Below are 15,490 nucleotides of genomic sequence, written 5' to 3'. Positions count from 1 at the left end.
CCCCATTGGCTCCTGCTACGAGCTCTGCCATTGGCCGCGCGCCGCGCCCCTCAGCGGCCACTCCTCGAGCCCGGCCGGCCGCCCTCGCTCCCCCGACGGGAGGGAGCGCGCTGCGTTCGGCCGCCCCGGCACTCGAGGGAGGCTCTCGCGCGGCCCGAGGGAGGATGGGCACGACGTCTTCCCTCGCGTCGAGAGGGCGGTTTTGCCCGGACGTTTATGTGCGGTAGCCCACGGGCAGCGCCGTGAGACGGCAGGCGGGGTCTCACCTTCAGGACAAGAGCAACCTTTGCCGGGACACGGTCTGCCTGGCCTTCCTCCGTGCAGGCGAGCTGAACCACGGCCAGCTTCTTGCTTTTATGCAGAGACCTCAGTTTTACCATACTGGCAGAAAGTACCAGAGCCACAGCTTCAGAGCTGTTCAGGTTCCGCATCGGCTCCCACTGAAACTCATCCAGCTGTGAGTCGGGGCCTTGGGAGCTGCTGCCTCCCATCCCATCGTGCTTGGGCTGCAGAAAGCTCTGGATTCCAAGGTGATGTTCAGATTTAAAGCTAATTCCATGCTTTGTTTATTCATTAGGGAAGCACTGTTATCATTCAAAATACTTTCTTCCTGAGTTCTGATGATGCATTTTTGCTGACCTTGTTTCTTTCCATGAGAACTTTTCTGTATTCTGAAAGAATGTGATTCTACAACCTTATAGAGTTGACGGCCCTATAATTTCTGCTGGAGTGCTGCATTACCTGTTTTTTGTTTATTCTGTGCAGTTCCCATTCATCTATATTGGCTCTGTTATGCTGGATGTTCCTGAAAAGAAATAGCAATTAAGATTTTAAATGTTTACTTGCTCCCAAAGATCTGTACACTTAACATAGCTGAGAACCACTTGTAAGTTTTGTGTTAATGGCATACTAAAGGAAGTTACATTGAAAATAATTTTTCCCCTCAGAATATGTGTTTCATAATTACTGAATGTCAGTGAATCAATTTGGCTCTCATTTCTTTTAGTTTCCAAGAAACAAACAAACAAACAAAAAAACCCTACGTAATAACTACAGAACATTGTCAATATCTATCACATTGTCAATATCTATCCCCCTCACTAGCATTAGAATCACAGAATGGCCTCGGTTGAAGGGGACCTTGAGGACCATGAATTTCCAACCCCCCTACCACAGGGAGGGCCACCAACCTCCCCATTTATTACTTGAACAAGGAGGAAGCTATCTCAGAAGTATAAATTCCTAAAGGTCTTGTGATGATCACCCATAGGACAGCAGATATAAAGAAAACCAAACTACAATCTCTCTGACCTCAGCACCTAAACACTGCATCTGTAACATGGCAGCTACCATTAGGTGGGATATGAAGGAGCTGAGTGCAGGCCGCTGGTCCTCAAGATTGCAGGAAGTGGGGCAGCAGTGTGCAGGAAACCTGGCCATGCCAGTTTATGGCTCAGAAGCATTGTTCTATTACTATAGCAAATACCAGTTTCGCACCTTTAAAGACTAATTTGAAATTGCATGACTTGGCACATATTACGAAGTACTTTGTCTAGCCGAAGTGTAATTGAAACTCTGTATATTTGCCTTGTGTACACAAGTTTTTACTTAAAGAAAAAAAAGTTCCCAGATAAAAGAGAAGTATTTTGGACTTTGGAAACATGGATCATTATCACTCCCACTTGGAATTACTTACAGGTTATCTCAATATACTGAGATGCATATTTATATCTGAAGTTGCCTTATGACAAAAGCAAGACTCAGTGATAGACAAGTTAAGAAGCTGTGGAGAAGGACCTGGGTGTCCTGGTGGACAACAGGTTGGCCATGAGCCAACAGTGTGCCCCTGTGGTCGTGGTTTCCTGGGGTGCATTAAAAAGAGTGTGGCCAGCAGGTCAAGGGAGGTGATCCTCCCCCTCTACTCTGCCCTTTTGAGGCCACATCTGGAGCACTGTGTCAGTTCTGGGCTCCTCAGTTCAAGAAAGACAGGGAACTTCTGGAGAGCGTCCAGCAGAAGGCCACAGAGATGATGAGGGGCCTGAAATATCTCCCTTAGGAGGAAAGGCTAAGAAACTTAGGACTGTTCAGCCTTGGAAGACTGAAAGGGGATCTTATCAAACATCTGAAGGACACGTGTCAAGTGGAGGGCGCCAGGCTTTTTTCAGCGGTGCCCAACAACAGGATGAGGGGCAGCAGTCACAAACAGGAGGCAAACAGGGGCAGCAGTCACAAACTGGAACACAGGAAGTTCCACATGAACATGAGGAAAAAAATTCTTTTAGAGTGCACTGCAATTCTTTTAGACTGCACTGGAACAGGCTGCTCAGAGAGGCTGTGGAGTCTCCTTCTCTGGAGGCATTCAAAACCCATGTGAACACTTTCCTTTGCGACCTACTGTAGGGAACCTGCTTTAGCAAGGGGTTGGATTCAGTGATCTCCAGAGGTCCTTTCCAACCCCTATGATTAAGTGATATAGTGAAATTAAGAGCTCAATCAAACAAGTTAGGAGGAGTTAGTGCAGGAGTTTGAGAACAGTTATGTGGCTTACAAGTTCTGTTGGTGACCAAAACAGGAGATCTATGGGAATGAAATCTGACCTGTTCTATTACCATCAGTGTAGCAGTAACAGTGCCACATAACTCTACATTAGTTATTTTATTAGAGCATAAGAACAGCCTTATTCCTTATTGTTTTTGATAACCAGACACTCTAATGAGCCCAAGCTGCCAACACATCATTAGATCAGAAGAGGAGAAAGAGAGATTTGCAAGAAAAGAAAATAGATAGAATGAAGTTGTAATTAGCGTATGTCAAGGAAACGCAACGTGGTTAGAAAGAAAACAACATTAGTTTAACTTTTGTGTAGCAGCATAAGAATTTTTAGGTCTAGTACTTGGGGCCTCTAAAATATACAACAGTAATTCTCCTCCCTCTTCTGCAGCTCACATGGGAAGGACAGAAGATGCCTCCAGCCCACAGGCATCAAAAACCCATAATCAAGAAACGGTGAAAAGTTCTACGCTCCATTAGGGGCTGAAAAGTAAAGCTTATTATTGGCAAGAGGAAAAGCCCAAGTGGAGCAAGTATACACTCACCATCCTCTACATTCATTTTTGTGGTCCAGCAGCAGTAGGAGCAGATTTAATTTAACACATTGGGAGCTCCAAAATTGCCTCCTCCATGTTTTTAATGTGTATTGAGCATGCTCAAGTGTGCCTCACAGAGGAGGTGAAAACCACTGCTTGCTGGGAGCCAGAGAGGTTAGAATGTGGAAGAGGTGGGAGTGTGAATCCACACACAGGGAAGAAAGAAATCACATGTCTCTAAAATACTGAACGTCCTAGTCTGAACTTTTGGCAGGGAATGAAAACAGAGCCACAGTTCATCCTTGTTAAATATTAGGCTTTTTTAATATGTTACTTTTCACCAGCAGAATCAGAAAGTACATTTATTTTGTAATTGACTATGGTACGTTGTTGCTATGATAGTAATGTTTCAGGAAATAAAATGTGCTTAAATAATAGTTTTCATTTAATCATTTTTTTCCTGTCCTGTAAAGTCCTAAGTAGTGGTTTGCACAATAATTATAATCAGTGTGTTTTAAAATCATGCTGTTATTGAAACTATAATTTTGATTATTACTAGCAGTTTGTGCAGTTAGCTTAGGTGGCTGTTTACAGTGTAACTGGTCTGATGCAATTATTACCAACAGCGCTAAGATGCTGATTCTTAAATATCTGTAGGAATCAGAAATCTCATAGCAAAAAAAAACCCAACAACTATACAAATGCATGATTTAGAAAAACCAGATAGAATTATATTCGTTAATGGTAGAAATATCCATCAACAAAATAGTTCTCCTGATGTGGGTGTCTTTTAAATCCTGTGCTCCCTGCAGGACATGTGCTCCAGAACCTTCACAGCTTCATTGCTCTTCTCAGAACGCGTTCTGGGGCCTCAATGCCCTGGATACACTGGATCGATTGATTGATGGGCCAAGGCAAACTGCATGAGTTTCAATAGGGCCAAGTGTCAGGTCCTGCATTTTGGTCACAACAACCCCAGGCAACCCTACAGGCTTGGGGAAGAGTGGCTGGAAAGCTGCCTGATGGAAAGGGACCTTGGTGCACTGATGGACAGTTGGCTGAATATGAGCCAGCAGTGTGCCCAGGTGGCCAAGAAGGCCAATGGCATCCTGGCTTGGATCAGGAATGGTGTGGTGAGCAGGACTAGGGAAGTCATCCTGCCCCGTACTCGGCACTGGTGAGGCCTCATCTCTAGTGCTGTGTTCAGTTTTGGGCACCTCAGTACAGAAAGGACATGGAGGTGCTGGAGCAGGTCCAAAGAAGGGCAACAAGGCTTGTGAAGGGCTTGGAGAATATGGCCTAAGAGGAGAGACTGCAGGAACTGGGGCTGTTCAGGCTGGGGAAATGGAGGCTGAGGGGAGACCTTACTGCTTTCTCCCAATATCTGAAAGGTGCCTACAGCGAGAGCGGGGTTGGCCTCTTCTCACTTGTGACAGGTGACAGGACGAGGGGAAATGGCCTCAAGTTGTGCCAGGGTAAGTTTAGGTTGAATAATAGGAAACACTTCTTTACAGAAAGGGTTAAGTACTGGAATAGGCTGCCCAGGGAGGTGGTTGAGTCACCATCCCTAGATGTGTTTAAAAACCACTTGGATGTGGTGCTCAGGGACATGATTTAGTGGAGGGTTGTTAGGGTAGTTTGATTAGGTCATAGTTGGACTCGATCTTTAAAGTCTTTTCCAACCTGAGTGGTTTTATGATTCTCAATGTCTATGATTCTCCATGTCTTGTAGTGGGGGGCCCAATTGAACACAGAAGTCGAGATGTGGCCTCACCAGAGCTGAGTACAGATGGACGATCCCCTCCCTGCTTCTGCTGGCTGTATTTCAGACACAAACCAGGATGCCATTGGCCTTCTTGACCACCTGGGTGCACTGGTGGCTTATGTTCAGTTGAGCGCTGGCCGACACCCCCAGGTCCTTTTCCTCTGCACAGTCTTCCAGCCTGTAGTGTTTCAAATACATTCTTCATTTTCTTTATTCTCAGAAATTTCTAAAGGTATGCAGACAAGATCCATTAGTTTCAAGAGGAGTGTTTAAATGCAGCTTTACTGTGTGTGGATGTTAAGCTGAAGTGCCCCCATGCAACAGTTGACAATTTCTGAACATCTGGTCAGTCAAGGATTGAATATTAGAAAATTATTAACTTTTATAAAATTTTATTGGGATAAATACAGACCATTAAGAATACATATATATTAATATATCAAAACCACACCATAGAAGCTGGGCAGACAAACAGTTAAACCCACAGATCAAGGGTAGGGTGCACAGGAACGGTGATTACAACACAAATGGTGGCCAGTAACCCCTGAACTCAAGTTAGCAGGTGCTGGAACAGTTTGCCTGAGTCCTTACTTGCAATGTTACTGCAGCAGAAAGACAGATAAACCATGTATTTATTGAACTTCTAGGACATTAGTACTGTTTAACAGCATATCTTTATGATCTCCTTCAGGTTTCACTGAATTCATCAGATCAAGTACTTAAGGTCTTGATATCTAACTGAACAACAGCAAATATATATCTATATATATCTTATGTATCTTACAATGTTTCAGCTGCTTGCTGTATTTGAGGGGGGTCAACTGCACGACCCAAATCACCCTCAGGATTTAGCCAAAAACTGCTAAGGATTTTTCCCCATTGTGAAATCTTCTGAGGAAATGGAAAATTTGAGGTTTTGCATTAAATCTTCATGCATTAAGGTCTACTTGTACTTCATAGAGAAAAAAAAGGCAGATTAATACAGCTTTTAGAAGTGTAAACAAAGCCTATTACGACCCTCAAGTTGTTATGCATAGACTGAGGGACCTAAAGAGCTGAGCTAGGGAGTACTCCTGACCTCAGAGCCCACTCTGATGCTGGAGCCAACAGCCTTTGCTGTTAACATATCCCGTTACAGTGTTAATTAATTACCATTCTCCCAGTTCTCAGTATGGACTGGGAAGTAATAGAGGCTAGGAACAATTTTCAGCAGCTGGTATGAATGTGTACACACTGCTTTGGAGGGCAAGGAAGCTTAAAATGGTCATGGTCAGATTCCAGTTATGTCCTGGCACTATTCCATTTACAAGATAGATGCACCAGCATTGTCCCTCCTCTCCAGTGCCCTAAAGAACTGGTCTAAAGCACCACAGTATGCCCAGACCCCTGAGATGGACAAGCTAAGTAGCAAAGCTAGGGCTGCTGCCACAGCATGTACCTGCTGCTCAGCCTGACTGTGTCAGAAGACAACCGGAAAATCTAAACCATAGGCTCAATTTTATGGGAGGGGTCAGAGGCACAAAAGAAGGGCTAGAAATGTGTGCGTTTTTTTCTGTTGAAGTTTGTTATTTGTAGCAAGTAATTCACCTGATTTTTTTCCCCACATAGTATCTGTTACTCGGTAAAATATTTATATTCCAGAAATGCCAGGTATAGAAATTTTCATGTCCAAAGGACTCACGTCTTAAGTTTCAGTGTGAAAACAGTTCATGCACGGAGCATAAACAAGTTAGTGCAAGCAGTGATAATGCTTTAATACTACTTTATGTTATCTTTGTTTCTCACGTGAGCTGGAGTAGAAAGAACTTTCACTGATATCCTTTGTGCCTTATCTCTCCTGAAAGGACTTTGAGGCTGAAAGGTGAGCAGCAGAAAGGCTCAGTGTTGTGTAATGCTCACAAACCTTGATCATAGGATAGTAGTATCATTAGGATACCCTGTGTACTGTTTTACAGGCTTTTTTATGCCCTCAGCAGCAGGCAGCAGGTGGGGCAGCTTACATTTGGCCTCAGAAACCTTTTTCTCTCAAAAAAATAAAACACTGCAGTCATGTTGAGGTCTTCAGTCTGCCTTGTTTCCCACAGAGCATTGGATCCCTCCTGTCCCCAGAATGCAAGGATTTGCTGTGGGCTGGCCAGCTGGCACTTGTCAGATTTTGGATTCCAGGTATAGGAGAGCAACACCCAGCACACAAGAGATCTTTTTCCATTTAGGATATCCTCATCCCATGGAAAGCCGTCTGCCAAGACCACCATCGCTCACAGTGGTTTTGTGTTCCTCTTTCAGAAGCTGAGGAAAGCAGAGGGGTGAACAGAACTTGTATGCTTATTGTATGATGCATCTTTCTATTCCTTCACACAGGTTCCCGTCCTGGAATTAGGCACAACCTAACGCAGGAAGTTAAATGTACGTGTAAGTTTTTGCAGGATGAGGCCAAAGTAAGCCCTGCAGCAAGGAAGGAATTTAAGTTCAAGTTTAGCTCAGCGTGTGTACAATTTGTGGAAACAAGGTAAGAGTTGGCATGTTTTTATCCCCAAGACGAAGAACGGGGATAGGAGCAATGCAGGCGAGCACAACCCGCGCCCCTACCCTTCATTCCCGCCCTCTCCCCGCGCCGTCATTTCGGCGCAAACGCCCCCTCTCAGCGGGCAGCGCTACGCAGGCGCCAGGCTTCGGTGGCGGCTCTGCTCATGCGTTAGGTTCTCGCGCATGCTCGGAGCCCGCTTGGGCTCGCTCTGCTCCGTACGTTTCGTAGCAACTGAACACAGTGCGTTATAGATGTCCGCGTCCTCACCCAATCGCTTGGACAGTGTTGCCGGGCCGGGCGGCCTGCGCAGCGCTCGGAGCTGCGGGAGCAGGAGCGGGGCGATCGTCGGCAGTTCGCGGTGACGCCCTGAACCCCCGCGGCGCGGCCGAGGAGCGCCGCCGAAAGGAGCGGTTCTGCCTGGGGCGCAGCGACACAGCGGGCGGACCCCAGGCCGGCGCGGGGCTGTGCCGGGACGGGAGAGCGTCCTCCTGGCGGGGATCACCTGCTGAAGCGCCTCCTGACAACACGTTTGTCGCGTTTAGTGTTTCGAGGAAGAATGATGCAGAACGTGCACCTAGCTCCTGAGGAAGACGAGGATGATCTTTACTCTGGCTACAATGATTATAATCCCACTTTTGACACAGAGGTAAAAATGTTTGTTCTTGCCCGCTTTTCCTGCAGAGTATCAATTTTTGCATATGGGATAAAAACACACGAGTGTGGTAATGTGCAGGGACACTTTGAAGTGAAACGTTCTGCATTTTGCAATAAATACAAAGCTTCACAAGTGTCTCTTTAAATAATTTTTTCTTTCTGATCGTTTATCTGTACCAACAAAATGCTTTTGCGTGTCTCATAACAAGTCTAATGTGCCATAAAGATTAGGAAATCCTAATTATCTGGAGGCTGTATGGGCATTCATTGTAGTGTTTCTCAGTGTGCAGCAGCAAATTTCCTGATACTTAGCAATCAACAGGTCATCCATCTCTTAATGGGCTGGAGCTGAAGGGAGTGAAAATGCAGTTCCCACTCTGCTGGTCTCTGCCCAACTTGTAGAGCATCTGGGGTAGCAAAATAACCCTACAGACCAGTTACTGAAACCTTCTGATATACTGGAATTGGAACAATAGGAGGGAGTGAGGGGTCTCATTTGGTCCAAGTCCCACAAAGTCACAAGACTTTTTTGCTAACTTGCATGAAATCCCTATACCACAGTCCATGGAAACTTCGGTCTGACCTCAGATAGATATCTTTATGCATGTGTGTGGCAGACATTGATGTCAGTTAAAATTCAGAAATAGTGCTAATAATAAGGAGAGAAATCACATTATATTTCATCACTTAATCTCTGCTTCTTCAGTGTTACTTTTTTTTTCCATGGAATAATTTTTACACTTCTTATTCTAAAATAAGAGATAGACCAGATGCAGTCATTACTTACTGTCAGTAAGACCTGTAATTCAGTTCTAGTTTTAGTATTTTTGGAAGAAGAATAACTTTTTACCTATCTGCTTTCAGTAGTCATAGTGTTCTGGGATTGTGGCTTTGGATGTTGTGATTTAAAGTTTTATTTTATTTTATTCTTTACAGGATTTAGAAAATGATACAGCTTTTCAACAGGCAGCAAGAACAAGTCATGGTAGAAGACCCCCTGTAAGTAATTTATAAAAATATAACATAAAATGGTTTGGTTAAAAACCATCCAGTTCCACCCCCACCCTGCAGTGTGCAGGAGCAACTTCCTCTAGACCAGGGTGCCCAAATCCCCATTGAGCCTGGTCTTGAATGCTTCCAGGATCCACCCATAAAATCTATGCCTCTCTATTTTAGAAACAAGAATGTTGTGCCAGACAGCATCTAATGCTTTGCACAGGTCTTGGTAGATTACATCAGCTGTTCTCGCCGTATCTGTAAATGCCTATCATAGAAGGCCACCAGATTTGTTAGACATGATTTGCCCTTAGTGAAGCCATATCTCCTGCCACCAGCCACCCCTCTGTTTTCCATGTTCCTTAGCCAAGTTTTGAGGGAGATCTGCTCTGTGTTCTTGCCAGGCGCGGAAGTGAGACTTGAGTGGACTGCAGTTGCCTGAGTCTTTCTTTATCCCCTTGTAAAACCCTTTGTTCCCTTTTCCAGACAACGGAAACTTTATCAGATCACCACAACTTTTCAAATATGATTGAGAGTGGCGTAGCAACTTAATCTACCAGTTCCTTTAAGGTGATCTGATGCATCTCATGGGCTTACGTGCATTCAGGTTCCTTGGTTGGTTTTGATCTTCTACAGCGAGCAGTTCTTTGTTTTCCCAGGTCCTGCCTTTGGGTTCTGTGGATATTACAGTAGAGGAGAAGTTCTCTAGAGTCCCATCCCTAATTTTAGCTCCAGTACTCAGCAGAAGATTGCATCTCTTATCTTTTTGTCCACTAATAGCATGTATATACAATTTTCAGTTGTTTGTGTGAAAACTAAGTAAAAAAATTAGTGGAGTATCAGTTCTGTTAAGCTCTGGAGTTAAGCTGGAAGACAAAGCAAATAAGGAATTTTTGTTGTTTGCCAGAATAATGTGTTTCTACAACAGGACACCTTTCTGTAACAATTAAAACATTATTTCTATGAATTCACTATATAAAAAGACTAATAATTAACTCATACAGTTGTTTGCTGCATTTTTTTTTTTTTTAATTATTTTTCCCACTCAGGTGACAGCCAAAATTCCTGGTACAGCAACTTCAAGACCTATAGATACTGCATTTGGGGTAGGTGTTTGTTTTTTGTTTAACAAAAAATGAGGTATTTACCAAAAAATTACTCACAAATTAAGTTTATCATTTAATCCCAATCTTGGAATGTGCTAACAAGTTTCTTTTGAGTGCAGCTAAATAAAATAATCCTGTCTCAAAGCAGAACTAGTGGGCTCCAGCCAGAAGTGGATCAGTTGTCCACAGGACCACCATAGAACTGGAAACCTCTGGAGCATCATCCCGTCTATGGTACCGCCTGTTTCACTCTGCAGATTCACTTCTCCTGCACCACAATCCTTGCTGTGTAAACAGAGAGGGGGAAGAAAGGAAAAAGAAATGATATATGTGGTGGATAGTGGGTAAAATGGTGTAACATAGGCCTTGTGGGTGGAAATTAGGGGAATGATTTTTCATGGCCTGAAGCCTTTTGTTTTTGTGTATTTGTATTGCATGTGTAGCAACCTTTTAGCATTTACTACTATTTCAGATGTTTATTACTTTACACTTTTAGCAGCAATACAGAAGGACAGTATGTGGCATGTCAGCTAATGGAAAAGGCACCCACTGGCAGTTGCAAAGTATTTCTGTCTTTATTGTAAAATGATCTGTGTGAACGTACGACTTCAAGCTGCTCACCAGGATTCATAGTGAAGCGCACAAAATCCTTTCACTGCTTACAGTGAAAATGATGGTTGGAGGATGTGCGGAGTGTTGTAACGTAGATAAAGCAGACAAGTTGTAGTTTCTAATCTTGCATCAGCTGTATTCAGAACTTTACTGCAGAATTTTACATAAATTACTTGTGCGAGACTTAAGAATGCGTGAATTGTAATGATTAAATGTCGTTTCAATAATTTAATAATGGAAAGTGCTGCTATCTTGCCTTTATGCAGTTTGCATTTTTTAAAGGTTTGGCAGAAATATCCAAATATATAAAAAGAGTATTGTGAATTTGTGCTAACTGAAGCGTTTCACAGCTTCAGGTCTGCCAGGCTCAAGTGTATTGCACATGAATAATGTACATGAATAAGAACTTCTATGAGTTTAGTCATCTCTTAAAACTTAATGGTAGGGAAACTCTGTATGCACAGCCCTTATAGGCTTCTAATGCTCTTTGAATGGCAGTTTCAAACAAGTTACTTATTTTTATAGCAAGTTACTTATTTTTATAGTCAAAGACAACTTCAAGTTCATCTATGGGAAGACCAGTGACAGGAGCAGCACAGATGAAAGTTTTAATGTTTACGTTTTGTGTTGACTCAGAACAGTGGTATTTTTCTGCTAAGTGTTTAGGTTGAATGCAAATATTCTTGTTTCAAATAAGCATTAAATATAAATGATGGCACTATTTAAGCTTTTCCTTTTTTGAAAGCATCTTATGGCAAGTGTAATGCTTTGGTTGAGCATGTTATTTGAGCACTGGTTGGAGACAGTGTCACCGTAACTGTTTTTAACTCTTCCTGACATGCAAATGAATATTTTTTTTTTCGAAGTAGGAAGAAAGGTGAATTCTGTTTTTCATTTTTCTTACGCATTTATACTCTAATAAGAAACTACTGCAACATACCAAATGTTTTACACAACATCCTTAAACTTACTGACTTAGTGATAGGAGAGAGAGTTGCCACTGTTTATTCCCTTGCACCAGCCCTGGTGGGATATAGGACATACCTGGAAGTGTTGGGAATGGGGCTGCTCCCTCAGGGAAGGCAAGCCAAGATCCCAAGAGGAGATCGCCTGTTGAGCAGTGCAGGAGTATCACCAACCTGGCATCACCCAACAGTATCTGAGCAAACCAAGTAGAGTCCACATAGAAATGGTGCCAATATCCAACCTAAAGTCTAGAAAATCAGGCAGTGCCATGGTGATGAGGCAGGTCAATAAAAATACTCAGTTTAGAAGTACTCAGTTTACTAATGTGTTAACAATTGATTTTTTTGTGCTTAAATGTTTCTTAGTGTGTAACTGTTGCCTGTGCTGTCCATGATGTGTCTTTTAATATTTCTTCCTTTTTATTTAAGGATGGGGTTTCTCGGCCAATGACAGCAGTGCAAGCTGCAGGCTACACCAAGGCAGCTATCAGAGGTACAGTTTGTAGAAATTGCATGCTATCAGAGGAAGATGTTATTTTACAGTGTTCAGTACTCTGAAATTTTCAGTACTCTCAATTTTGCAGGTTCTTTATTTGATCCTCTTGGCCAAGCAAGAGGTCCTGCTCCACCTCTGGAAATGAAAAATCCAGACAGGTTTGTTCAGTTTTGCTCTGATTTCAAAGCATTAACAGTACAAAGAGCAGCTGACAGCAGAGCTTAGAAACATGCATGCAGTTATGAAACCTTGAGAGGCCAAACTTAACTTTGTGGAATAGAGCCACAAACATTTACCTGCATGGTTACCTGATTCTCTGGAGTAGTTGTACTGCCTTGAAGGAAAGTCTGCTTTCAGAGATTTCTGGTTCCAGCTGTAGCTAGCAGCCTGGATGTGGCTGTTGCCACATGAATGCTGCGATACTAAATAGTATTGCAGTGTTATAAAAGTGTATCACAGGCAAGGGGCACCATGATTCATGCAGTTCAGACAGAGTCTGCTTGCTCTTTCTCCCTAGTCACTGTCTGGCCTTAACACTTGAGTTAGAACAGAAGTTGTGAAAGTTTTGCAGTCTGCTGTGAGCGTAGGTGAGCTTTTCACAACATTTTTAAATGCATTTAGGAGTAGGGAATCCTACTGAAATGTTTGCTTGTTCAAATGAAAAGAATAAATACAGACAAATAAGAACTTTAAAGCAAAATCTGTGTATACTTTAAAATTATATATGCAGATGAATTTCAATTAATTGCTTTTAATACAATATTTTTTTCACTAGATATTAGATTTGAAAGTTTCACCAGTTCATCTGTTTGTACTGTCATTATTTCAGATCAACAACTCGTGTGTAGGATATTTGCATGTCTGCCCCTTTTTCATAAGAGAATTTATGTTTTCTTAGGTCTCTGTGTGTGTGAATGTAATATCTTTGGAGGTTCTTCGGACGTAGTTTCACGTTAAGTTGTCTGATGGAAAAACCAGTTAGTAGTGAAGTATTGTTGTCTTGTTTTATTGAGAATATGCTGCCTTAAAGCTTAAGTATTTGCCAATGTATGGTAGTCAATCCTTTTCTTGTTGTGTTTATTTTAGCTCAGAAGAGAAGATTAGGCAGTTAGAAAAAAAAGTGAATGAACTGATTGAAGAAAGTTGCACTGCCAACAGCTGTGGAGACTTGACATTGGTATTTATTCTGGATTTGTTTTTTCATTTGTTATTATTTGAAACACAAATAATGAGAAGTCTAGTAAAACAATGAGTGTAAGTAGAGTTAGAGCAGAAGATGAATAAAGTGTCTTTCTGAACTGCTTTATACCATTCAATATTGATCCTGGACCAAAAGGCCTTTTTGTCTGATCAATGCCCATTTTCATTTGAGAATACTAGAGCTCCAAGTTTTCTGACAGATTGTGAATGGTCTGTGCTTTACTACAGCTCAGGAAAGTGACACTCTCTGATGTACACAATGCTTTATCTGTGAATCAACCCATTCCTGAGCTTAGGTTTGCATATTTACTGTTACAGTTTTGACCCAGGCCATTTTCCAAAAAAGGTTCTAGGTGTAGTTGAAGATTGCTATGGACCTTTTCCAGGAGGCAGTTTGAATGCATTTGCCCTGTTGCAGATGCAACGTGTCTTTACAGTTGTTAGAGGCTAAGTAATAAATAATTTTATTCACATTTATTATGATATATTTAGTGAGTTTAAGCAATTTGGGCAAGTTATCATTTTTAATAACTGGTGTACTTTTGTCTGACACAAAGGAATGTTTTCTATTCACAATCTAATTCACACCATTTTGAATCACTCTTTAGATGTTGTCAAGGTAGATGATCATTTACCTCAGCTGTCTGAATGCGTGGGTTGTCTTAGCTACAGTTTGGACCTGCTGAGAAACACACAGCCCTGCTCTTTGTTTAGAATCATAGGATAACTGAGGCTTGCAGGGACCTCTGGAGGTCAGCTGGTCCAACTTGTGCTCAAACAGGCGCACGCAGAGCAGAGTGCCCAGGGCTGTGTCGAGGTGGCTTTGGAAGATCTCTGAGGTGGAGACTCCTCTGCCTCTGGGCAGTTGGTGCTGGTGCTCCATCACTCACACAGCACAGAAGTGCTTCCTGGTATTCAGGGGGAGCCTTCTGTGTTCCAGTTTGTGCCTCTTGTCTGGGCACTGGGCACTACTCAGCTGCAGAGCCTCCATCCTTTTGGCATCTTCCCTTCAGGTATTTATGGACATTGATGGGATCCTCCCCGAGCCTCCTGCAGACTGAACAGTCCCAGTTCTTTTAGCATCTCCTTACAGAGAGATGCTTCAGTTCCTTAATCATTTTTGTCACCCTTAATTTATATGCAGTTTCTATGATTCATACAAGTAGAATAACATTTCTATGCTTGTGATTATGGTGCCTATTTTGTATATGTGTATATATATACACATACTGTGTAACTACTGTAAAAGTATTGCAACTAAGCTGACCTAGATAACTGTATGTCTGCTTATTGCTAACTAACACATTTCTGTGGGTCACAGTGCTACTTTTCAAGCATTGTGTACACTTGTGTGCCTAAAGAGAAGAGACATGAGTATATTATTTTCATACTTGTTTTGGATGTATTTTTGTGGTCTTCTGTTAGTAAGATTTGAGGCATCACTAAATTTCAGTTTTTAATTTAAGGCTCTGGAAAAAGCAAAAGAAGCTGGAAGAAAGGAAAGAGTATTAGTGAGGCAACGTGAACAAACTGCTACTTCAGAAAGCATCAACTTAGATCTCACTTACTCAGTAAGTACTTAGAATTCTTCAATGACTAAAGTGTGCTGGTAGCTAATGGCGTTTCATTATTGCTATGTGCATGCTGTGACGGTAGAATCACCTAAGGTGGAAAAGGCCTTCAAGATAATGAAGTCCAACTATCAACCCGACCTATGGAGTCCTAATGCTAAATCATGTCCTGTGGTGCCCCATCCACACATTCTTAAATACCTCCAGAGATGAGGAATCCATCACATAGTCAGTATAAGTTGAAGGACACCCAGGGACGTTCCAGCTGCTTATCACATTAAAAAAGCTCATATCAAAATACAGTAAATGTAAGCTCCATACTTCCAAAATGAGTATGTAGGCAATGTAATGTGTGAATACAAAGGAGAAGAAAACAGGAGAATCAAACATGGCCCTTATCTTGAACCATCAGGGAACATATTATAACAAAAAATATATTGGTATCTTGACTTGCTGTAGAGAAAGTGGTAAATGTAACAAGTTAGGCAGATTCAGTTGCTTATTTCACAGAG

The 15,490-nt window shown here is 42.3% G+C and overlaps 1 protein-coding gene across 11 annotated transcripts in view; it reads left to right on the top strand.

The window, feature by feature from the left end:
* The first annotated feature begins 6,875 nt into the window (after nucleotides 1–6,875).
* LOC125687981 (intraflagellar transport protein 88 homolog) overlaps nucleotides 6,876–15,490 on the top strand; it is a 50,799-nt gene continuing 42,184 nt past the window's right edge. For 7 of the 11 annotated variants that reach the window (XR_007374542.1, XR_007374544.1, XR_007374543.1 and 4 more), the window contains exons 1-7: nucleotides 6,876–8,024; nucleotides 8,969–9,031; nucleotides 10,078–10,134; nucleotides 12,141–12,204; nucleotides 12,296–12,365; nucleotides 13,294–13,384; nucleotides 14,874–14,978. Coding sequence is in view for 8 of the 11 variants with exons in the window: in XM_048933398.1 (XP_048789355.1) it covers nucleotides 7,935–8,024; nucleotides 8,969–9,031; nucleotides 10,078–10,134; nucleotides 12,141–12,204; nucleotides 12,296–12,365; nucleotides 13,294–13,384; nucleotides 14,874–14,978 (540 nt within the window). In the remaining 3 variants the exon portion in view is untranslated. The remainder of the gene's footprint in view (nucleotides 8,025–8,968; nucleotides 9,032–10,077; nucleotides 10,135–12,140; nucleotides 12,205–12,295; nucleotides 12,366–13,293; nucleotides 13,385–14,873; nucleotides 14,979–15,490) is intronic. The other 4 variants (XM_048933402.1, XM_048933397.1, XM_048933399.1 and 1 more) reach the window with 1 other exon arrangement.

Source organism: Lagopus muta, chromosome 1 (genome assembly GCF_023343835.1).
Source record: "Lagopus muta isolate bLagMut1 chromosome 1, bLagMut1 primary, whole genome shotgun sequence".
NCBI classification, from domain to species: Eukaryota; Metazoa; Chordata; class Aves; order Galliformes; family Phasianidae; genus Lagopus; species Lagopus muta.
This window is presented reverse-complemented; position numbering and strand designations above follow the sequence as displayed.